The following is a 23,742-nucleotide window of genomic DNA, read 5'->3' as shown; positions in this document are numbered from 1 at the left end:
CAAAGTATCATGCAAAACAGTAGCTGCTCACCTTTGATGTAATTGCTAAAGAAGAACGGTCTGCTCCCACGCGTTCAGAGAGATGTTTGGTGGACTATGCAAGATATCTAACAGGGACGGCATTGCAGAAAATCAATTTTAGAAAGTTATTATTTTTATGCCAAGCAAATTTAAAAGGCTGCTGCCATTTGTAAGCATACAAGCACATAAATTTCAGGGCTTTTAAAACTGGAAGTCAGATGATTGATGGATGTTAAGAATCCAGTTTCTCAGTAGTAATGTATTGCGCTTCTTACTTGGGTTTAGCCAATGACCATGGGGAGATTTTAATTTCTGCAAGCTAGAAATACGTGCCTGTTTGTATTTGATATTTTCAATGATACTCTTAAAAAATAAACAAAGTAACTCATAGGCATAAGGCAAAGCAGATGAACAGGCTCCCTTGGTTTGACTTTGTGTACTGCACAGGCCAGAGAGTGTGACTGAGGTTCCTCTACTTCTGATTGTGCAACAGTAACTATTTAAAGATGTCCTTACAGCCCCTTGTATTCCTCCATAAGGTGTCTAGTTACATGCTAATTATAAATGCTGATGTTAGTAAGAATGTGTTAAGTTTTGTGGTTTTTAAATTAAACTCCCATGTTGATTATGAGCTGCCTGTTATTGGGCAGAACTCCTGGATTGGACTGGAGAGCACAGCCTGATGTCTGGAAGGTTTGGGTCCCTGGAGCACTTTCTGTGCTCTCTGGTTCTTGCATGTTCAGAACTGGGAAAGGAGTTTGGAGAAAAATTAGTTTTCTAATAAAGTCTAATCTTTTCCTTTCTACTGCTTATAGGAAAAAATTAGGGGAAGAGAAGGGAGCATCTTCTAGAAGGGAAGAAGCAGAAGGGAAATGGGCAAAAGAGCTGAATGGACTGTTACTGCATTGAGGATTTGGACTGAATAGGGAAATGAAATGGCAAAGCCTTATCTGTGATATCTATTTGAAGGCTACACTTAAACCCTGAGCAGGCAAGTTTTCAGACTACTGTAATTAAAAAACACCAGGAGCATGAGAGCACTGTCACCAGTATCTTTGTTTTGGGAAAATACAGTAGAGCCTCTTACTGTGAGGTTAGAATGGACTTTATCTGGAGGTATACTTGCCTTCATTCTGTGTAGTCCCCATAAAGACTGGAAGAGAAAAGAAATCACAATGCTCATTATCTTCCACTGTGCTCAAAACTTTGTCTTCAGTTATTTTACCCATTCTAGTCCTCACACGGATTGCACTGCTTCCACACGACAGACCCTGTCAGAGTTGTCTTCCAGCAGCTGCAGAGCCCAAACAGAGGAAGAGCCAGGGAATCTCACCTCAGGCTGACATTGACTGAACAAGCAGCTCAGTGGTATGAGGCACAGGTCCGTAGTTTCAGAAGGTTCCAGTCTTTTCTCTGAAAAAAATCCTCAGAGTGAGCAGATAGAGATGGGAGCTGTGTGGAGGTGCTGCACACTCATTTATTCAGGTCTTCTGGAACACACTTGCAGTCCTGGATCTCTGCATCTGTCAATCTGTTGTTGTTCCTGAGCCGTATCCCATGGAAATATATCTGAGCAAGGACAGGAGAAGGTGACAAAGGAGATGATGTTTTTTCTTGCCATGTGGCTGGGAGGTTCTTGAGGTATTTTTCCTTTATAGGAGATGCGATGAGCCCTGGTGGCCCCAGAAGCATTAATCTGCTATTAAAGCAGAAAAATTATTACCTGGTGCAGTCTTGTCAGTTTGGTCGCTATTCCAGGAGTGGGGAAAATACTTAGGCTCAGAAATTCTGAAAAGACATTTCAGCAGAAGACCTGTAAAAGCAGAGGTCGCAGCCAGCTCAAATTTCCTTGGACTTTCAGTTGACCCATGTGTTTTTTCACTTAGAGTAAATGTTCTCTAGGTCCTCGCCCTTACCAGCAACACATGAAGTGGCTGCAGTGAAGGCCAGCTGCCACAGCAGCTGGATGCTTTAGAACTCTTCCAGCGTAGAAATGGTTTTACATAGCTGAGAAGCTGTTTTCTGTGTTGGCTACCACCTCTTCCCAGGCTGGGCAGCAAATGCTGACTTCAGTCAGTACTAATAGCTACAGGTATTGGTCACTTGCATGAAGACAGATGATATTCTGTGATGGGAGACCTTGTTATTGTCACATTTGGTGAAGTCTAATTCACTGTCCATTCCTTGAAGGTAAGATGAATGAGGTCTTTATACTTCTTCCCGTGTCTTCTGTTCACAATGACTTGCTTTCATTTGCCAGATTTGTTTCCTTATGTGACCACAGGAAATATACTTTCCCTTTTAGCTGTTAGTGTCTCTGGAAATAACAGCTCACTTCAGTGGGGAGCTGGAGAAGTCAAATTTGTACAGGTGCAAATGAAACCAACTGAGAAGTGGCTGATGTCTTTACTGCAAGATACCTGTAGGCCGATTTTCACTGTCCTGCTTGTGCACCTTCAGGTTCCTTAGATGGTCTCGAACCTGATCTTCTCCTACAGTGGCAGGTTCTTCATTCTCCCAGTTCTTGCCTTTACATTCTGTGACTTGAGCACTTGCTGGTGAAGACTGAGGATACTTAGAAGCAACTCCTTAAAGATGGAGATGCCCTCTGTGTGTCATTTTATATATATACAGTGGGGGCCATCCATCAAAAAATGTAAGGGGCAGGGTGTGAGAAGATAAAGGTGAGGCACTGTAAGTGAAAGGACCTTTTTTCCTCCTCCCCTTCCCTGAGGACGTTAGTGGGTGGCCATGTATTGTCTTTACCCCTTGTCTGTAGGTACTCTTATCCTGTATATGGGACACCAGCGTTTCTAGAGCTTAAACTGTTGATCCCTGCATAGTTTCTGAGTCTTTGGGGTAAAATCTTGGTGTTAGTGTCGTTGGTAGAAAACATGCCAAGATTGCATCTGGACTCTTGGATATTTGGCTTGTCAGAAGCAATAGTGGGATTTTTGCTCTTAGGGAATGGATAAAATAAAGGCTTTAGTAATTGCAAGCCTCATCCCTTGGAACACATCTCATGCTTCAGGTATGCTTTTTCTGTGTGGATCAGGTATGCCAGCCTCTGGGAGGGCCGGCTCCCTTCCTCCCTCTCTGGACATGTTCACCTACAACCATCTTTCTTGCCTGTGAAAGTGCTCCTTTGGAAGCGCTTTCCAGGGATATGAGTTAGCAGAACAGTATTTGCCTTTGGTCTTCGGTGTCTTTACAGCCCATGAACAAGCTGACTTGGAGCTGTCATCCGATGAAGCAACGTGTCTAGCAACAGGTATGGCGGGAGTTAGCTGAAAAGTGTGTTTCTGTCTGGTTTTGTTTACTGTCATTAATATTTATTTGGGCTCTGTATTTTCCTTCTCTGAGAACCCATTCAGAAATGGCCGCCTGGGGAGTTGTTGAACCTAAACTGTTTTTTAATTCTTTGCGTGGGTTTGTTTTTTATCAAGCCGAGCACTATTGTATTTTGGAGCAGAATACAAGCCTTTACTTTCCCAGCTTATTTAGTGCTAGCTTGGCTATTGCTACACAGTGCAAGAGGGCACTGAACAGCCTTGCAGAACCCAGCGTCAGTGGAAATGGAGGCAGCAGTGGAGTATCCATGAAATTTATCACCACCTCCTGGTATAAGTCAGTCAGCTGTAACATGACATACATTTGGAATTGTTTTCTGTAAGAGTTGGGACAGTTGTATTTTTCTTACCTAGCCATTAAGAGAAGGGCAGGATATGAAAATGAATTTTCTAGGATGCGTCTGGGTAGAGAGCGTGAAGTCTGCTCACAGTCGGCCTTTTTTTTTTTTTTTAAACTGAGCTAAAAAAAGTAAAAGGGCAGGTTGGGCCCTGAGGACTTCTCAGCATTTGTTGATGACCGTGACTGTTGTATGACTTTGCTTTTAAGCCCTACTGATAGAGTGAACAGCTCTCAGCTACAGTTTATTTAAATATTTTGTTTTTCTCTTTCTGGGCCTGAATTTAAGTGCCACATGACATGATTATGGTAAAGAAGGGCTTTCTTAAATAGTATAACTTTTTTGTTTTTAAAAAAAAAAAAAACAAAAAAAACAACCTACTTCCCCTCTCACTAACCCCCAGCCCGCAGCGTAATTCAAATGTGGCTTTTGCACTTCTTTCTGCTGCCTGTTTCCATTTTAAGGGTACTTGCACTTGGGCAGGGTGGTGGAGACGCCTGGCCGAGAGCGGCCTTCATGGCAGTGCAGCTTGGGGCTGTTCTGTGCTAGGGTTTCCCTTGGAGCCTGTGCGTACTTAATGCTTTCTCTCAGTGGTAACGTCCAAATGCAAGCTTTGTGTGCTGCCAGAAGGTAACGTCACTGCTCTATGGTGTGTCTTGTTGGTATAAAGACAGTGTCTGTCCTCTGTAAGCAAGTGACTTTTTTCTTTTTCGTGTTGCCTGCTTACAGTTAATAGCATTCATAACTACGTAATACTGCACAGGCTGCACTGCACAATTACTTATTGCCAGGAGGGGATGTAGCCCTTCTTATAGGAAGGGGAAAATGCTGGAAATGCATTAAAAGTCTATTGTATATAGTGTATGTACATAGATAGCGTGCGCTATGGACGGGGACTGGGTCCCTACTATGTCACGCTTTGCTTTGCCTCATTCAAGTCAGCCAGGAGAGCATCGCTGTCAGAAGTTTGGGGCTTAAAGGGAAGCCATTGTGCAGGGCTTTTGTGTCAACTCGTTGGTGTCGTAAGTCCTGAAATGCATCTTTTCCAATGACTTGACAGGATTCTGAGACCAGCCTGATTTATGATCCTCTGTTACCCTAAGTGAAGTAAATGTGAGCTGGGTTTCAGACTGCTGGGGCAGTGTCACTGCTATGTACATGCTTGTTTGCAAGCATTTTGGAGAGACTGGCGAAGTCGGTAAGACTGTGGAGATGAGAATGGGGAATAAATCAAGTCTTGGAAGAAAAACCACTCTTTTAAAGCCAAAAATTGATTAATAAATTATTTCTACATAGTTCTCAAAAGCTGTGGTGATGAGTGTGCTGGGAATATTTTTTTTTTTTTGTAGCAAAAAACAAAGCTTGCAAAGTGTTTCTCAGAGGTGAGCGTTAGTTCATAATCTCAACAATGCTCAGTGTTTACTCTCCCCCCACTGCCCCACCAAGCCTTTAAGAAAAAGGGCAAAGAAACAAACTGTAATGACTAGCAAGGAATCAAAGGATTCTCTTACCAACTGAGTGTGAGGGCTGAAAAACAACAGGATGAGTTTGAAAAAGTTGCTCGTTAGCTTCGTATAGCTAGGCTCTTGGGTGTCATTCTGACTTCCAGGAGCTGCAGGCTTCTGCCGGGAACATGTGGCTTTGCAGTGCCATCATCAATTGAAAACTGCAGTTTTCAGCGATGAGATTTTTATGTAGGATTGATACATGCTGCCACCTACAGAGAAATTCTCCCAGCTCCCTTAAAAGGGCTTTACCCTATAGCTGAGACTCACACCAGTATTTGCTGGACCTGGTAGAAAGAGGTAGCGGCCTACTTCTAAGTATCTTCCTGCTTGAATTCCAGAGGTTGTGTGTAAGTTGTTGTGTTCCAGCTTCATATGCTGAGCTTTCTTTTCCTAGGCTGGTATATACACACACACACACTCTGATGGCTTTCTTCAAAAAAAAAAAAAAAAGTTGTTCCCTATTGTTTGTTTTACCAATTCTCACCTTTCATGCACCCTTCCACTTCTGAAGAGTGACATGACCTGGCTACTGGTTCTATTACAATCACGTGCCTTTCTGATACCTGGGTGAAATTACTCCTTTTCAAATTCTCAGGTCATGTTTTGTGCTTACCGTTTTCTTGTCTTAGAAGTGAACTGCTGCATACCATGAAGTTCTGTTACTAAACAAACAGTGAGGTAAGAGGATGAGGTTTCTTTCCACTATCAAAATGAAGTGTGAGGGTCTGTAATGTGTGTCAGTCTGTCAGTATCTAGTAACCAGTGTATCTCACTGGAAGAGATGTTTTTGTCGGCTTTTAGATACCACAGAGCTTCTGATTTTAAGAACTTCTCTTAGGAGGGGCTGTTTGTTTCCACAGCTTTTGAAGGGATGCCTGGCAAGAGGGTACCTTTTGCAGCAATGTGCTCTTAGAGGGAGCTACCAGATTTGAAAATGACTCTTCATCAGCTAAATCAAATGAGGACATCCTACATGATTTGTTCGCCATTAGCATCAGCAGTAAGATCTAGCATAGCATAGAAATAAAGGAAAGAATACAGAGACTACACAGCTGCCCTTTGCTGCCTTGATTGAAGGACTATGGCCAGTAAAATAACCCTGACATTTAGTGAGCCCCTCCTATTTCTGGTACCTTATTGTTTTTTTTAACGTTTGAATCCATCTCCTCAAAGATGTACTGTAGTCCGAGGTAAAGCATGAAGTAGTTGTGTAAGTAACTGACAACCTGTAATGGATCAAGAGCAGAAAACTGTGTTTAATGGAGCATCAGTAGCACTGGTCCTGGGATCCTCCTCCAGCAGCATGTAAAAATAGCTGCTCTGCTGCTGCTGTGTTTATTTCTGAAGTGCTTGGCGAAGCGAGAGCTGTAAGGCTGTTGTATGATGTTGTCACAACCATGACTATTTAAACAATGTATTGCTTCTGGTTGAATGTAATGTTGCTTGTGACTGTAGGCCTGCTCAGGGGCTGCTGGCCAAGCCAGGCGATGGAGCACACCTGGGCAGGCGGTGCACAGCAAAGCTCTGCTGCTGCAGCGTAGCAGCTGGAAACTCCTGCTGTAGCCAGGAATGGCCCAGAAGTCATCGCTAGTGCAAACCAGTGAGAACGAGTCTCCAACTACAGGTTGTGTGCTGTGCCAGCTTCTGCAAGCCTACAGCTGCACTGGTGCACTTGCAGAGAAAGAAGCCTTAGGATGCTGTTACAGATGTAACAAACACCTTTGTTGGCCTCCCAAATGCCAGCTGTAAGGCCTGGAGTAGGTTTTTCAGTTTTTCTTACCCTCCTACCAGCTTAGGGTCCAGGACATCACTCCAAATCATCACAAAGAAGAAAAATAAGTAGTACATTTATTGAATCTCCACTTACTACTACTTCTAGCCTTTATTCAGACACTTGTACTCAGCTTCAAGAGCCAAGAATTTCTTCATTATCATTCAATGTGAATGACGCTATACATGAATCCAGTGCAGGAGGCCGGGCTCTTCTCTCTAACAGGAGTGAGAGAGGGGTTTTCTAGTCTTTCTGTCCTTTTTTTGGCTGCACAAAAAAACCCTTTCCAAGGGCACATGAAATAAAATACTATATTGCATACTATATACATTTACATACAACGGTAAATGCACCATTCATTCAGAAATACACAATACCTAAGGCTCAATGGAAAAGCTTGGTTGAAGCAACCTCTCTCTGGATAGGAGAAAAGGAGCTCATGACAGCTGTGGAAGTTTCCATAATCTGGGTTCATATGGATCCTGCCCCTCTGTTCTCTGGAACTGCAGCAATCCAAGGACCATCTGTGCCCAGGAGCGAGGGACGATGGCCCACACAACTCCAGAAGCCCGTGGCTCAGCAGCAGAAAACATGTACAACCACGATGGAGGATTTCCTCTGAGAATCCAGCAGGTGCAGGAGGAGGCAAAGCACCTTAGTGTACTCACTTGACTATGTGCAGAAGTAGTAAACTAAACAGCCCCTTTTGGGTACAGGAAACCACTTCTAACTCTAAGCCTTCCCTTTTTATCTGAATGATACTTACTTTTAACTGTTTTTTTCACTTTTCTCCTTGGATTGTTGGACTGCACGGGGATTAAAACAGGTGCTAGCTATCAGCATATGCGGTAGGGGCCCTGGAGCTGTTGGAGAGAGAAAAATGTTGCTTTTTTTTTTTTTTTTTTTAAGCTGATCACACATGGGGAACTGAATTGTCTGCTTTCAGCTGCATCAGCCTTGTATTACAGTACCTGAGCTTTGCCTCCCCCAGCTGCTGTGCTGCACTAACACATGCCTCCAAAGTGCTCTAAGGGGACATACTATTCCTTGGTTATCTTTTGAAATGTCTAAAGTCCCTGCAGAGAAATACTTGCCACGTTGCCACATATGGCAACCTTTTCCCCAAGATAACACATCAGTTCAGCTTTGCCTTATCTCCCACTGCCCATTGACCAGTCACTGGACACCATATCACACCGCCAATGCTGCAGATAAGGAGAGGCAATCTTAAGTCTGTTACACCTGGCTCCAAGAAGGTGCAGTCCCCAGTAGCCACACACAGTGGCACTGTAGGTAACGATCATGGCCACTGTACTCTGCATGGGGAGGAACAAGGTGTTCTTGTACCTTGCTGCTGCCGAATAGACTACTGGATAAAAGGTGTGGTTCACTGGACTAGATTCCCCTTTTATTAAGCTGCTGCTTGCTGCTCTTCTCAGCAATGGGCTCAGTAGCTTAAGTCTTTACTTCTGGACTCAGAGAAGTAACACATTAACCCTCCAGCTAGTGCCTGTTTCATACACTGAGAAGAGTAATTTAAACATAAAGTGTTAACCGTGCTCTCTCCCCTGCTCAAAGTACGGCAGGCATTCCAAATCGTTCCTGTAAGTAAAAGTCAAAGTGTAACACACCAGTAATACTCCAGAATGTGATTTGCACTCCATGCCCCAGGGCAGCGTCAGAGGCAGCAGCCCTTCCCAATGGTGGGGAAAGGCTCCACATGCACATTCTCTGCTCCTGCTCATTTGTCCGCTTGTTTTGGCTTGACAAGGGATGGCATCATAGCACGTGTTGGAGCGCCGCGCATCCCAATGGCACTGGGGGCAAGGGAGTCCCTCTCAGCTCCAGCCGGAGTTCTGCAGTTCTTCTCGGAGCCAGGTTGGAAGAGGCTGTCCAAGTCTGTTCATCAGCTTGGATAATTCAATGTTGTGCTCCCGGTAGAAATCTCTTAGGAACAGCCGTGACTGTGTGGAAAATACAGACCATGTTAGCGTGAAAGAAAATGTTACCCTCAACACGTGTTCCGTAGGCCATCTAGGGACAGAGGTGGTAGGAAAATCCAGGTTGGCTTGCTGGGATGTTTCTACAATCTCTTGCTGCCCACAGATTTGAGACAGTTAGTTACTCACCGAGGAATCCATATCACGGTATTTTCTTCCTTTACTCTTTCCTAGGCATTTAGTCTTTCCTCCATCTAGCAGCTGGCACCAAAATCCTTTTGCTTCATCAAATCTGAAAAGGACACTTGTTTTTAAAAGACATGGCCACATGCCCAATTAGCAGCAGCAGAAATTAAGTAGCCCCATAGGTATTTCCCATTTCAATGCTTTAAAAATTTGGTTTAGGTTTTATTTATTTATTTATGATATTGGTTCAGTATTTTTTTTTTTAGCACTTGACTACTTTGACAAGAAATCCATTACAACCCCGACTCTTTCAGCTTTATGCGATTTTCAGAGGTAATACGGTGTTACACTATTTGTCTTTTAAGCTTTTGGAGGGGGAACGATAATCAATGTTTTAGTGTATGTAAGTTCTTTTGTATCTCCTCTTTATAGTTGAAAAGTGTTAGAGAATCCCGATTGTTTAAAGTATTGGTGTTTCTTCTCGTGCTAAACCATAGGTATAAGGCAATGCTGGGAACCATATCTGGTGTTGTCTGTCCTGTCCTCTCAATTGGCCAAAGGTGAGCCTGAGGTTCAAGCAAGTACCTCTACCAGACTCTGAGGCAACCTGACCAGTACCATTTCTTTTTGGACCCTGGCTGAAGGGTACCAGCCAATACCACTACTGTAAATAGTCCATTTACCATCACAACGTGTGCTTCAGCAAGTCAGGCTTTCAAGTAACCTGACGTTTCTCTAAATCTGCCCTCCCCTGGGGAGCCATGTGTCACCCCCTTGGAAAACAACTGTAGGAAGAGAACGGAAATGGTTCTCCTCTCTTTACTGTTAAAGGAAAGGGCAATTGCCATAAGCCTACACGCACGCACACCACCCACTACCCTCAGCTAGCATAGGCTGTCACAGCAGAGAAGATGTGAAAAGACCGGTTTCAGCTGCAGAGAGCAATATTCAGGATCTCCAGTGGGCTTGCAGAGTTTCCACCGAAGGCTGATGTGGCCACAGTTCACCTTCAGCTAGCACTTAATCTATTCAGATTAATTGCACTTGCACTGTGGGCAAGGTCACAGTAATGGCTGAGTAACGTCCTTCAACTTAGTACCAGTGAAGTAGTGCCTCTGCTAACACTTCCTAACATAGCTCCCAGCACCTGCCAAGTCCATGTTTCCTGTAATAATAGGCTCTTTACCTCAAAACTGTGCCATGTGTCCCTAATCTCCATCTAGTTGAAGATACGAGCAGCCTGTCCCACATTTTTTATCGTACTTCCTCTACTTTCTGTCAGATGTAGGTATAACACAGAGCATAAGGAGCGCTAATAATTCCAGCACCTTTTCTGAAACCACGAAGACCAATGGAAGACATCGTCGTTACTGCTGCGAGCAACTTCATGCTTCTCCATGACAGTGCCAAAAACACCCCTTCCCCTATCATTTCTGGAAAGACGAAGTTATGATTCCAGTCTTAGCGTAGCACCTCGTGCTATCTGAACCTAATTTTAGGGTTAGGCATACCTCTGAAACCTTGGCAGGTCTTGTAGTCAGAGATAAGTACTCTTCTAATCAAGTGTTTATTACTATCAACACTTGGCTAAGAAAGCAAAAAGCATTTCCCTACCTGAGGGCCTGGGTGTAGTTGAAGAGCGGCGTCACTCCCAAGAACTTCTGGATGTTGTCCATTACAGAGGCAGGGTTGTGTCTCAGCTCCTGACCATCCACAATGAGAAGCTGAAAAGACAGCAGCCACCTTAGCCTCTGACAGCTCGTGCCGAATGACACCCGTGAGCTTCCTGGCTCTCAAAACCACCCCTGGCCTTTGTGCGTGTGAGTGAAGGCTGCCAAGGCCTGTTTATTCTAGAGCAGCGCAGTGGGGGGGTGTGGCCCATTTGTCACCACAGACAGAAGTTATGATACGGGCTGCAAATACTATGAGACAGTAGATGATGACAGGCTTCGCTTAATAAATTTGCCTTCGGCCACACCCCATGTACCTGAGCATTAAGGCCCAGCAGTAGCATGATTTACAGAGTGTCTCTGGAAACCTCATGTGTTCTTTTTAGATGTCAGCAGCCACTGTGCTAAGTATTCTTCTGTAACCTATGATTATTCTCCTGTTATGTGTATGATAGACAATAATGAACAACATTTGTGCTAATAAATTACCTATTCCAAAGAACACAACAGAAAAACAGTCACATGAACTGAAGTTTGGGGAAGGCAGGCAGCCCTGACCCACAGTAAGTACAAGGATGGTGTGTCTGGCTCTGTCATTCCTCACAGCCATAACCTCCAGGAATAGTAAGGCAATGAGACATGAACCCAAGAATGTTTTCCCATGTCTCTTTTAGTCTTGGCAGATCTATCATGTACAGTTTAGGCTGCTGCTTTGGCAGAGAGTAAGAGACTAAATGGACATTGTAAGACTGCTGGATCATAGACTGTCTGAGGACAACCCCAGCAGCAGAAAGGAACTTGAAAAAACACATCCAGACGCACAATGTATTAGGCAGTTTATAAATTTCTTGGAAATTTAGACACAGGAATGGTCTATCTTGTCTATTAATTGACTTTTTCCAAATTTATACACAAAACACAGAATCCTGACATCTCTGCAGTGAAATTTCCCTTCAGCAGATAGCTAAAGGCTTCACAACATGGGAACTAACAAATGGCAGAGTCCAAGAGCCTCTCTTTAAAGCAATGAATGAAACCACAGCAAGTAGCTGAACACCTACTGGGCCTGAAGAGGGTCCCTGGGCTGCAGGCTACCAAGATGAAAGGAAGGGAGTGCTAACACTGATGTTCTTGCTGAACTTCCCAATATTGTGGAGCTCTCTGGGAGATCACAGTATCCTCTTGCACTCATTTACTTTTACAAAGACAATAAAGTGCAAAATTGGAGTATTCAAGCCTGATTTCTTATCAGCTCGTAACAGGAGGAAGCAAGTGCTGGGTCTTCTTCCAAAAGACAAGACAGAAGGTGAAATGAAAACAACGGGGGGTGGGGGGGAGGCTGAGAACACGTACACACGTTACAGTTTGTTCTCCTCTCCTTTCCACTAAACCTACAAGGGCCTCCAAGAGAGCCTGTACTGCCAAACCTCCTACCTGCCCAGAGGGGTAGTATGTTAGCCAGCGCTCCAGGTGAGTTGAATACCAGCCAGGGAGCAGGCATCGGCTTTGCAGGTTGCGCAGTTCCTGAGGAGCCTGGGATTTTGCAGAGATCACTTGGTAGAAAGTGTAATTGAGCGCCACAGGGTCATTGTGAGCACGCTGGTGCTGAAAAACATAAGCTGAATTTAGGAGCAGGAACACAAAATTCCACCTTGCACATCTCCGTGCAAACCCCACTGACTCGGCACAACCACCCACCAATGCCTTTGTACGTAACTCCGTCCACACTCTGCAGGCAGCCTGCGTCATCTCCCCTGGCCCCTCTGTGGAAATGGATCCATGGGCTTTTTGTCCCAGCCTTTCCGCCTCACCCCACTGGAATCTCTCTCTGGCCCTCACCCGCAGAGCAGTGCAGGGAAGTTACCTGGTACCACGAATAGGCTCGGTCAGCAGGGTTGATCAGAACAGTAATGATTTTGGCTCGAGGCAGCAGGGCTGCACCACGTTTTGGTACCACCTCTGTGTCAAAGTAATTGGCACTCTTCTCAAACATGAAGTCTGTGCTGGCATTGGAGGGGATGGGAAAGAATTCCATGTACCTGCCAAACAGACAGCACGCTGGTGAGCAGCATGGCCCAACAAAGAAATGGCACATGACAAAACGATGCCCTTGCTCCTCTGCAACAGGCAGTTCACAGAACTCCCCAGTAATGCGATGAATGGGCAAACGGGTGCGGAGCTGGCAGAGGCATGGCTTCGAAAAGGGTGGTGGAGCACAACATAGAAAGTTGGAGATAATAAATGGGTAAGAAATTATTTTGCTGAGACTGTGTTCCCCAAGTCCTCAGACAGTGGAAGGAAAAGGCTGAGGGTAGGGTACTAGCTGCAAGCTCTAGGAGAAAAGAGGTTTTGTCCCGAGAATAAGGCCAGAATCAGCTGCCTGCCCTGCCACTGACTGCTTGGTTTAGACCCGTCTGAATCATTTCTCCCATTATACCTCAGTTCATAGTTGAGACACAGGGTCAAGAGCTCTGCTCTGCCTCACAGGAGCTTGTAAAATTAGTAACGCAGAAACTGCAAGACATTTGAATAATGGTAGGGTAGAGGGTGATGGGGGACCAGGACACTGTAAAGCACTGGAAGACTGGTCTCTGCTGAAATTCAAGCTGTATAATGAATGCAAATTCCATCCTAAACATGAAGATTGCATGCGATGCTACACTCAGCTCAAGTTGGATGACTTTTCCAGGGGATGCACATAAAAGCCTACGCTTTGTAAGCCTATCTATCAGCTAGTACAACTGCTCTGTAGTGCTTGATTCACATAAGCTTCACTCAAGTACCAACCGCCTTCCAACATCTTTTCAACAGTCCTCTAAATGACTAGAGAAGTCAGACAAAATCTCCCACAGCTCACAGGCAAAGAAATCCCATGGCAGAATGCCCTACTGCCACACAGCCGTCCCTCGGAGCCACACATGAGGGACTGCAGTGCCGCGGTGGACCCAAAGTGTATGCTTCGAGCAAGAAACAACTTTAAAATTTCTCTGCCTGGAAACACAGTGGCATAATAGTGCCACAGTGACACCAGTATTTCCCTGCCAGGTAGAAACGCTTTATCGAAGTTGCATACTTGTACAGGTAAAGAACAGGGTACGGATGTGGCTAAAGAGACACTGGAGCCAGCGCAAGGACTGCAGTGTCACCTCTGTTATGTCTAAAGGGCCCGGAACAACAGTACGGAGGTTGTCCCCTCTGTCCTACGTGTCTTAACTCAGAAACCACAGAGAACTTTTCAATGAGCACACTGTTGTCTGTTTTGCATGTCAAAGGAGAAGAAACTTCATGACAGCAGTGCATTCAACAAAGACTGTATTTTTAAAGCTAAATCATGCCCAGAAATCTGGCAAAGGAGTCACTAATATCAGAATCTACCTGTCCTGCTCCTGGGACTAAGCAGTTGGGTTAGCAGGAAAACAGAGAACATGCGCTGAGCAGTAGCAATGAAAACAGCTGTTCAGGAATAGAGAAGCTACTAAGGTGGCTGCAGTGGACATACAGAGAGACTCGGGAGAAGACAACACAGGTGCACCTTATCACAAAAGAACAGGAGTCAGGATTCTTACCAATCGATTCCTTTATGATAGTTGGGTCCATTAAAAAACTGGATCTCCTCGAAGGTGGATGGACTTGGGAAGTTACTGGTGACAGCTGGATGCATGGTCAAGAAGAAGTGCACAGCTGTTGTGCCTGCAACAGGAACCAGTTAACGGGACCTGGGTCACACATAATGCTTGGCTGAATGAAACTGCAAAAACCAGTCCCCAAGTGGGGCACACTCCTGCCACGCCTGGCTAACCCACCCCTTAACTCATGCAGGTTACAAGAGCAGCGACACCAAGCGCTTTGGGATTCAACTTGACTCAGCAGTTCAATCCCATGTTTCAGCTCATGCAGCTGATTTAAGTCACCTCCTTAGCATGGCAGCTGTCACCCATGTCGGCTATCTTGTGTTCTTAATGTGGCTGGGCCACCCCCACGCCTTTTTTCCCTGGTGGCACAGGCACACCGGCATGTGGCAGAACCCATACCTGCCAAACAGGAGGAGGCCTGGGCACCGCAGGACAGTATCACATGTTTGGGAAGGAGACGTGCTAGGGACAACATCAGTGTCCTCGGGTAAGCATTCAGCTAGCGATGCCTTGGCCTGCCTCTGCTGTAGATGGTTCCCTTTACCCAGCCAAACCTGATAATCCTGCTCAGCACACAGCTGCAGGCCTCCAGCAGGCCAATACATCAGCCGAGAGAAGGGTTTTCTTACTGTGCCATTGCAAGCAGCTTGGGCCGTGATACAGGAGGGCCCATGCTGCACACACACCAACAGAGCTTCACAGTGACACAGGCAGGAGACAGCAGCTTGGCTGCGAAAAGCTTCCTCCCAAGGCCAGAATCACTGTTTGCTCTGCATGGTTGGCAGTTGCTGTTTCGCTGCGCTACAGAGAAAGCCAAGGTTTGACAACCTGGCTTTGGCTGAAGAGATTTTGCTCTCTTCAGCCTAGAAAGGACTCCTCAGGACAGTACATACAGCCATGCCACTGCCAACCACAATGCCACAGCAGTTAAGAGGTGGTGACAGAGGTCAGACAAAAGAGGATCTCTGCCTCCCACTGACAGTGACATGGAGCACGCAGTGGGTACACAGATCTGTCGCAATAAAAGCACCAGGGGGCATTCATCGTAACCTTTGCTAAGCGTGTGCGTTTAGTCCTGCTGACAGCTTATGTTTGTGACACACTAAGAAAGGTCACAGTTTCTCTGAGCTTATGTGGAAAAGCCAAAACACAACTCTGCAGGTAGGGCTTTTCCCTGCAAATTAGGACTGAGCCAAGCAAAGTGCCAGGGCGCAAAGTACTGATGGACTTGCCAGATTTAGGTTAGAACAAATCTGAGATTCTCTGAAATGTCCTCTGCAGCCATTTGGCAGCTTGCACAAAGGGCAGCCACACAGACCTACAACACAGACCTTTCCAACTCCCCTCTCTGGAGGAATGAGATGGAAACTGCAATCTATCTTTAAATAAAGTATTCACATTACCAGTTTTCTGAGGTCCCACGATGAGGAACTTGGGGAGTCGATCACATGTTTTCTCTTTGGACCAGATATCCTTGTGCCTCTTATCATCACAGGGATTCTGCAGCACAAGTGATGGGATTAAGCATTACCACAGGAGCTAATGGAGAGGGGAGGAAAAGCTGGAAGGCCAGTCCTCTCGGGAAAATGCTATTAGCATATGAAGAACACTTCACAGCCACACTGCTGCTCTGCCAGGCATCAAGAAGAGTTAAGTAAAAACACCGGGGAACGTTTTCAAAAGCTCCAAAGTGACACGGGAGCCAAAGTCCCTCTGAGAGTATTAACCACAGGCCTTGCCCTACGTAGCCACGCTGGGCTGGGCCACCACAATAGTACAGCTCAGCATCTGTGAACTTCTGGCAGACAGACAATTCTATCACCTTCAGTTAATTTCATCTGCTCATAACCATGCAGAGAGCTGCTGCACTGGGATAAAATGGAATAAGCATGTTTTTATTTAATGAACATGAATTCTGCAGTGTGAAATTACTTTAAGATTAATCACATTAACATGCCTGCAAGCTCCTCCAGCACCAAACAGGGTTCTCCTTGCACACTTAACATTTCACACCAGCTTACTCTAATATAAACCCTTTAACGACCCAAATGCCTGCAAGCCTGCCCTCCAGTCACTTATGACAGCCATCCCTGTCCCTAAGCTCACACCGTGACTGTGTCCTACTGCTCCTACTCCCCATCCCTTCCGCCTTGCAATTTGCCACTTGCAGCCTCAAGCCACAAAGGTTAAACCTAAAAGCTTTATGCATTACCCCTCTGTGCTCTGGATCAGCAGTCTTGCCACACTTTAAATGTGGGACATACCTCTTGGAAAACCACTAGGAGCGGTTAAAGCTGCCTTCTCACCTGCCACAAGGGATTCTTCTCCTGGGGAAAAATTTCAAAGTACTTTTTTGCAAGCTGGACAGGGGGCAGTGTTTGCAGGCGAAGGTTGGTCCAGCACTGCACAAACTTGACCAGGCTCTCAAAAGTGTACAGTCCCAGACGGTCATTCCCATAGTTGGACAGGTGGGTCATGAAGATGCTGATCTGAAAATAGGAAAGACACAGGATACTGGTAAATCAGGTAACAGTACTGTTTCCTCCTAGCTTGATTCCACTGTCAGCAAGAGGCTGTTCACATCTCGGACTGCCCTTGCTGCCTGGGTTGACAAATGTCCATCTGCCAGGATACGGAACTGCCTTGATGAAAAATGAAAGAAACGTAGCGCTTGCAAGACAGGAGGAACTCAGGAGAGGAGGGACACAGACCTCAGTAACCCCTGGGAATGGTGTGAAGGAGTGATAACTGAGGCCTGGCTGTGAGTCCAGAACAGTTTCAAAATCCCTAAATGTCCCAGAGCCACTTGAATGGGGAACAAGGGTTAGTCAGTGACTCCCTCCTAGTCAAAACCTTACAAAACTTCTTTCATGGAAGAACAGGAGCTTCCCATCCTCTCCCCGGGGCACAACCAGGGTGGCCTCTCTAGCTGCAGTGCCTGCTACAGCAGGGGAGCAGGCCAGGGAGAGGGGCAGCATGCTGCAGGCCAAGGCACAGCGGCACAAGGGACAGTTTTCACAGGATTTATTTCTAGGCCCACAGCCTGTCAAGCTTTCGTTCACTTTGGAGCTGACATCTCAAGTGTAAAGGAACAACTGGCAATTCACGCTTTAAAATACAAACAAGCGTACCTGGGGATCTGAACATGGACTGCAGAGGCATTGTACTAGGACACTATCCTAGGAACAGACACCAACTGATAAGGTTTTAGCTTCCAAGAGCCTTCAGCATAGGCAGCCCCTGAAAAATGTCCTGCCAAGCCCGAGGATGTAAACCCTTGAGCAAAGTGGCCCTGAGCACCCATGGGAGCCCCTCCAGCACTGCAGTACTCAGGAGCTGGTGTGCTACCTCTGCCTTGCCAAACCGTCTCTTCTCTCAAGCAGATACGTTTCCCTCCTGTCCTGTTAAGTATTTTAACTTTTGAAAAAGAGTGCAAAAGCCTGCTGTCAAGCTTGACTCTGGTGTGTGGCTTTCACAGGTCCCATGGAATTGGGCATCCCAGTGCCTGTAACATAAGGGCACTTTGCCAGACACAAACCACACCACAGCTAGAAGTTAGCAAAACATAAGCAGAACACTAAGGCGAGTGGAAGAACGACTATGTGGGTGACTTCGCACTCCCTGCCCAGTGTCTGCTAGTGCAGGGAGGGGAAGAGACCTCAGTCACAGTAGGGGTACCCATTGCTGCCCAGTTCAGGGCTGAATCCTGATGATGGCAGGTAAGGTCAATAGGCAACAACAGGCTTCCCTGGCAGGGGGCAGGAATGGCTTTCCCACACACAGCAGGGGAAGAGCAAAAGGGGGAAGCAGGAGACAGATGGTCTTGGGATGAAGACATTTGCTGGCACTCAGGAGGTCTGAATTCAGTTTTCTGCCCAGTGTCACCATGGACTGGTGTCAGTGCAACGAGAGGTACTGATAGAGAGTAGCTCTTTGTGTCTGAGCCGTCCCCAAGACACTGTGAAATGAATTTAATCCTGTCCATAAGGTGCTCACACCCCAAGCTCTTGGGGTAGGCAACAGAAAACAGTGGTAGGACTCTCGGACACATGGAAAGTAAGCGGAGTTAAAGATTTATCACATTTGTCTGCCTGTGAGTTTTTCACTTCTGGTGTCCTACTGAGCTGACAGAGAGGCCCTGCCAGACAGGCTCCGGCACCTACACTTCAAAGAGCAGTCTGTGCTTGGTGCTGTTGTGTAAAAAGGATGTGCTAAATACAACACAGAGCAAAGGACAGGAAGATCTTCTGTGTAACTGTAGGGCCGTGCCACGGAGCACATAAGGTGGCAAAAGGATGCATCTCATGTTGTATTTTGCCCATTTCTGGGCGACGCCAGGAAGGTGGTGTGACAGCAAAGGGTGGCTCATCCCTTTGACTGGCTAGTGAAACATTTAGAGGAAAATTTGCTGCATGAAGCGTCTGGCTCACTGGCATAAACCAAGTACTGCAGCAGGGAGGATGCAGGTCACCACCTGGGGCCCCTTCAAGATTTATGGAATAAAAAAAGCCTGCATGCGATCCAGGTTAGCAACTGTGTCTTCAAGACGGACTACTTTCGGTAAATGGCTCACACAGGTAATGCTGTCACCTGCAAACAGTCCCAAGCAACTGGATTTAGAAGAAGACACGCCAAGCCCAACTGAAGAGCCATTTCCCTGTGCTTCTGAGCATGCAGTCATGGCCTGTAACGCACAGGCACTATTTAACAAGGCCTGGCAGCTTGCTCTGCCTCGTCACAGCTCCTGCTGCCAAAACAGCTCTGAGCACTACTTCTGACATAAGCTACGCTCAAGTCCCATCTCTCCTTCCCTCCCATCCACACCCAGTGACCCCGGGGGACTGGCCTGGTAATAAAATCTCCCTCCTCTCCCCCTCCCTTCCACTGTCAGCATGACATGGTTTTCCTTCCTTCACACTGAGGAAAGATGAGAGGAAAGGTCACAGAGAGCCTAGAATACAGAAAACAGGAGGGTATGACCATCCTTGCAATACGTAACAAGCAACTGTGGGCACAGCAGTAACCTGCCTGCGTAGTGTGAGCAAAAGCGTTTGTGAGAAGTGATCATAAAGATGCCCTTTGCTTCTGGGAGATAGTGACTGGGCACATGGCAGCCTGTCCGCTGAACATCAACAGCTATTCTCCTTCCTGACATCAGACCTTGTTCACTAGTCAGATCAAACATCTGTTTGCACTGTGGAGTTAATCACACGCATACAGGCTTGGAGACTCCTGCATGCATATATCCACTCAAAGGGAGCTGGAAGCACCAAAAAGGACTGAAAGAGCCTGGTCCAAGTCTGTTCCAGATCATTGCTGGGGCTGCGGGGCTGGCCAGCTTTCTATCAGGTCCATGAGATGGCTCTATCAGCGAGGGGAGGAATGCAAGGGTCTGAGTCACTGTGCAAACATGAGCAATGAAGAGGAGCTTAGAGCACAGTACTCCACTGCTGACAGAGAAATGCTCCGCTGCCAAAAGGAAGCAAAAGTGTAAACACGGAAGCATCTGAAGGCGCCTGAAAGAGTTTTAAAAGTCACCACGAAGAGCCAACAGTAAATCTGGCAAATAAGCTCATCTTGTACCAAAGCACAATCCTCCCAAACTTTTTGGATCACAGATCACGGCCAGCTGTTCAACTGTCACATGCTTATCAGCAAATTTTACTGGGTAGCTCTAGAAGCCATGTTTCTATAAATTCCTTGGCATAGCCTCCTAGACCAGCAATGATCTCTGGATTACAGTCTGGCAACTGGTTTTCCAAGAGAAACCTAGAGCTCTTAAGTGTCACAGTGGCTATTTCTGCAGGCATTCTTTAAGATCTGACAATTATGATGTGGGACAAGGTGGAGTTAACCCAACGTGTGGGAAGAGAAGCCCAGAAAAGCAACAGTCACCAAGAAGAAAGCAGTTTCTTTCCATCTTACCGATCACTCCATACGTAATGCCTTCTCCTTACTACAGACTTTTATTAAGCAGGTAGATTTGGTTGTTGTGTGTAAAGATAACAATTCTGTCTCAGGCGATAAGAACAGAAGGCTGGCTCCAGACATCGGGGACGGAAGGTTGGCTTCCAGACCTGGAAGTATGAACCTCTATAGCTTTTTAGCTAGGGCCATTAGAGACCCGTACCTTCCACAGATCATAGACCAAGCCAGAACTGGTCAGAGGCTAACCTTCAGAAACACAGGGCCTGTTTGTAAACTTCAGCCTGTTTGTGTGATGTACCCAGAGCACACTGCGAGGGTCTTTTCACTATCGCAGTTCTACTTCTAGGAGTAGAGAGGCACTAAACACCAGGAAAAGCAAGAGACAAGAAAAAATTAAGCTCACTGAGGGTTAAAAGCTTGATTTTCTGATTCACTGAGCCTCTACAGCACCAACCAAAAGTGGCTAAAGCTGCGTATTCAACCTTGCAATCAAGATGCAAAAGAAGAAGGGAATGAAAGAAAACATCCTGGTGAGCAGAGCCACTGATGTTACGTGACAAATCCAACAAACAAGTACCTAATGACTGGGACCAGTACTCTAGGGTTCCCACCTAGGAAGCTAGTCAGAAACAACCTACTTTCAGATCTGCTTGCATGGCTTCTTGCCCATACTCAGGCACTGGTAGAAAGACGTATAAAGGAGAAGAAAGAAGGTAGAAATTTTGAAGTCATGAGAAAAGAAGAGATCAAACATCATTATATTTAGGAGTGGCTATAGAGGTAGACATTCTAAAATCACTATCTCAACCTGGCAGGGCAATGTCCATTCAGAGAAAGGGATGACAACAGGTGCCAAATCAGCTTTAGTAAGAAATAAATTCAGGTGGGGAATTGAGAAAGTTACTGCATAGTCAAAAGCATATCTTCCCGCTGCAGCCAACAAGCAGGAATGTGAGGGAGTGTGATGTGTCATTGGAGAGGGCTACAAATGTTCATCTTCTAATTCTATCCATTCAGGATTTTCTAAAAATGACTGCTTTTTTTTGTGTCTGTTGCTAGCTAGTACATCTTCTCAGCTTCAATGGGAAGTGAGAAACTCATGTGATTTGCCATCCATGGCTAAGAACTGGGAAGGGACTACAGAGTATTGAAAGTACTACATCAGCTTGGCGGCTTGACAGAACCATCAAGTATTGAAAGGGAAAAAGAAACACCTGTGTTAGGCCCAGATCACACAAAAATGCCTTAGGGTGACAGCTACGTCACAAAAAAAGCATGCAGAAATTGTTTCAAGTGTATACATATTGAAAGAAAGGGAAGAACACTCCATAACGAAAGCCCAGAGAAAGCAATTATTCTGAACAAAACTCAGTAGTGAGCCAGGGGAGAAGCCAACAGGCGGCAGATGTGTGTTGAACAGAAGGAGCCAAGGCACATCTCACTTCTGATTCACGAAGATGCAGCAGCCTAGGTAACACTCACTCTACCTTGGGCCATGCTCCCTGGCTAGTTTCTATCTGCAGAATGCTGCACTTGTCAACACTCAATACTGATGTTGCCTTGGCAGTGTGTAAAGCAAAGCAGCATTAACTAGCAAGTACTTCCTTGGCCCTCTTTTTCACATCTCCTTAGCATCACACTGGAGATACCTACACCGTGATGGGTGATTATACTCCATCTCCCATAGGATCTAGTCCTCTCCCACATCAGGCACATGATCTGAGACACCTGTGCACCGATTCCCCTTTCAGATGAGCTTACTGGGTTCAGGAGCACCGTCAGGAAGAGTTCACCACCACGAATGCTCTTGTCCAACTCCTTTGAGCCACCAGGATATTCATTATAGAAGATAGTGTGAGTAAAAAGACCACAGGTCTGTCGAGGCAGAACCTAGCAATATCAGAGAAAAGCAAAGTTAGATAAGAGGCAGATGCAGCAGAATCTACACGTGAACGTATCAAAGCAGCGCTCCATGGATCAATATAAAGAGTAAGGAACATAAGCAACATAGGTTCAGAGGACTCTCTTGACATTCCTCCCAACCATTTTCTCATCACAGTGCGAACAAGTCAGTGGGATCTCAATTCAGTCTTCTTGTGCTTGGTTTTGCTCTCCGTTCAGTACTGACCTCTGAATTCTACTGAAAAACACAGAAACTGGCTTTAGCCAAGCTTCTTCTCTTTGCTTGACTTAGTGATTTTGGAAACACTGGTGATATTATGTCTCTAATGCAGGTCACTAGGAGACTGTCCCTTGGGCAGGAAAGTGGGCTCTACTCGCCCAGCTGTGCTCACCATGATTCCACTATGGATGAATCCACGCCGGTACCGGGCAGGCCGTAGGTGAGGGTATTCCTCTGTGCTCGTTACTTGGATACTCCAAACGGATTTCCATGCCTCATAGAGTTGTGTGTGGACAGGATAAACCCCAGAATGATGGGGGGCTACGGCATAGCCCAAGTCTGTGGGAATCCCATGCTCCTGGAAGCAGAATATGCAGCTTGATCATTCAATATTTAACTAATATCCTTAAGAAGGATCATATTTAGCAATAGACTCCAAGTTGGACCAAGGTGACAGAGTAACATGAAAACTCTCTGGATTGGGAAACCTGAAATACTGCTTGTACTTCTTGTTTTATGCATCTATAGAAATATAAAGGTGATTCTACATCAACAAGGATGTTCAACATTGGTAACAGCTGCTGTAAGAATGGTCTTGTAGCTTGCAGGTGTGACAAATCAGATTAATTCAGAAGCCTCAGGTCAGGCTCCTTGGTTACTACAAACTAATCAATGCTGTTAAGTGACATATCTCACTCCCACAACGCCTACATCTGAGTCACTAGAGGAGGAAAACAAAATTTCCTTAACTGATATAGAAGGAAAGGAAGATGACGACTGGGACCTGTCTTGTCTCTAGCAATTCAAAGAAAAGCAGACATGAAGCAAGAGACTGTTGAGGGTGAAGATATGGGGCCTGGAGCTATACTAGAATGACAGGAAATATCTGAATTTCATAGTTTTTAATTCCACTATGTGGTCCTGGTAACAATATGAATGATGACAGCTCTACCCTGATGGTGCACAATAAAACCAGAGCCCCTAAATGAAGCAACAACCTTGTCCTTCCCACTGCTAGCCTGTTTTACGTTAAATATGTGTAATTGTGTTCTGTGCTTTGTCTCCCTTTGCAAAAGACTGCACTGTTATTTAACCAGGAAAAGAAGGAGCCTAAATTGTTTCTCTAATGCTGCAACTGTGCTCTGAATTCAAGATCATCCCTAATCTGTGCGTGTCATGGGAACACAAGACAGCAGCCTGCTATTCCCAAGGGGATTACCATCAAAAGAACCAAACTAGAGGTGAAGAGGACATTTCTTTTCAGAGAAACATGTAC

The 23,742-nt window shown here is 45.8% G+C and overlaps 1 protein-coding gene across 9 annotated transcripts in view; it reads right to left on the bottom strand.

Annotated features, from left to right (window-relative positions):
• Window positions 1-6,453: 6,453 nt before the first annotated feature.
• The window catches only part of NDST2 (N-deacetylase and N-sulfotransferase 2), a 149,092-nt gene continuing 131,803 nt past the window's right edge, over window positions 6,454-23,742 (bottom strand). For all 9 annotated transcript variants that reach the window (XM_087767186.1, XM_087767192.1, XM_087767190.1 and 6 more), the window contains 10 exons: window positions 22,639-22,824; window positions 22,106-22,234; window positions 16,723-16,905; window positions 15,820-15,916; window positions 14,351-14,474; window positions 12,649-12,823; window positions 12,219-12,389; window positions 10,729-10,838; window positions 9,118-9,220; window positions 6,454-8,952 (listed from right to left, as the gene is read on the bottom strand). In XM_087767186.1, the coding sequence (XP_087623312.1) occupies window positions 8,827-8,952; window positions 9,118-9,220; window positions 10,729-10,838; window positions 12,219-12,389; window positions 12,649-12,823; window positions 14,351-14,474; window positions 15,820-15,916; window positions 16,723-16,905; window positions 22,106-22,234; window positions 22,639-22,824 (1,404 nt within the window). In that variant the 3' untranslated portion in view covers window positions 6,454-8,826. The remainder of the gene's footprint in view (window positions 8,953-9,117; window positions 9,221-10,728; window positions 10,839-12,218; window positions 12,390-12,648; window positions 12,824-14,350; window positions 14,475-15,819; window positions 15,917-16,722; window positions 16,906-22,105; window positions 22,235-22,638; window positions 22,825-23,742) is intronic.

Source organism: Nipponia nippon, unplaced genomic scaffold, assembly GCF_047370975.1.
Source record: "Nipponia nippon isolate SJK-2023a ecotype South Korea unplaced genomic scaffold, ASM4737097v1 scaffold_3, whole genome shotgun sequence".
Taxonomy (NCBI): domain Eukaryota; kingdom Metazoa; phylum Chordata; class Aves; order Pelecaniformes; family Threskiornithidae; genus Nipponia; species Nipponia nippon.
Note: the sequence above shows the minus strand (reverse complement) of the source record. Positions and strands in the feature narration are given on the sequence as shown.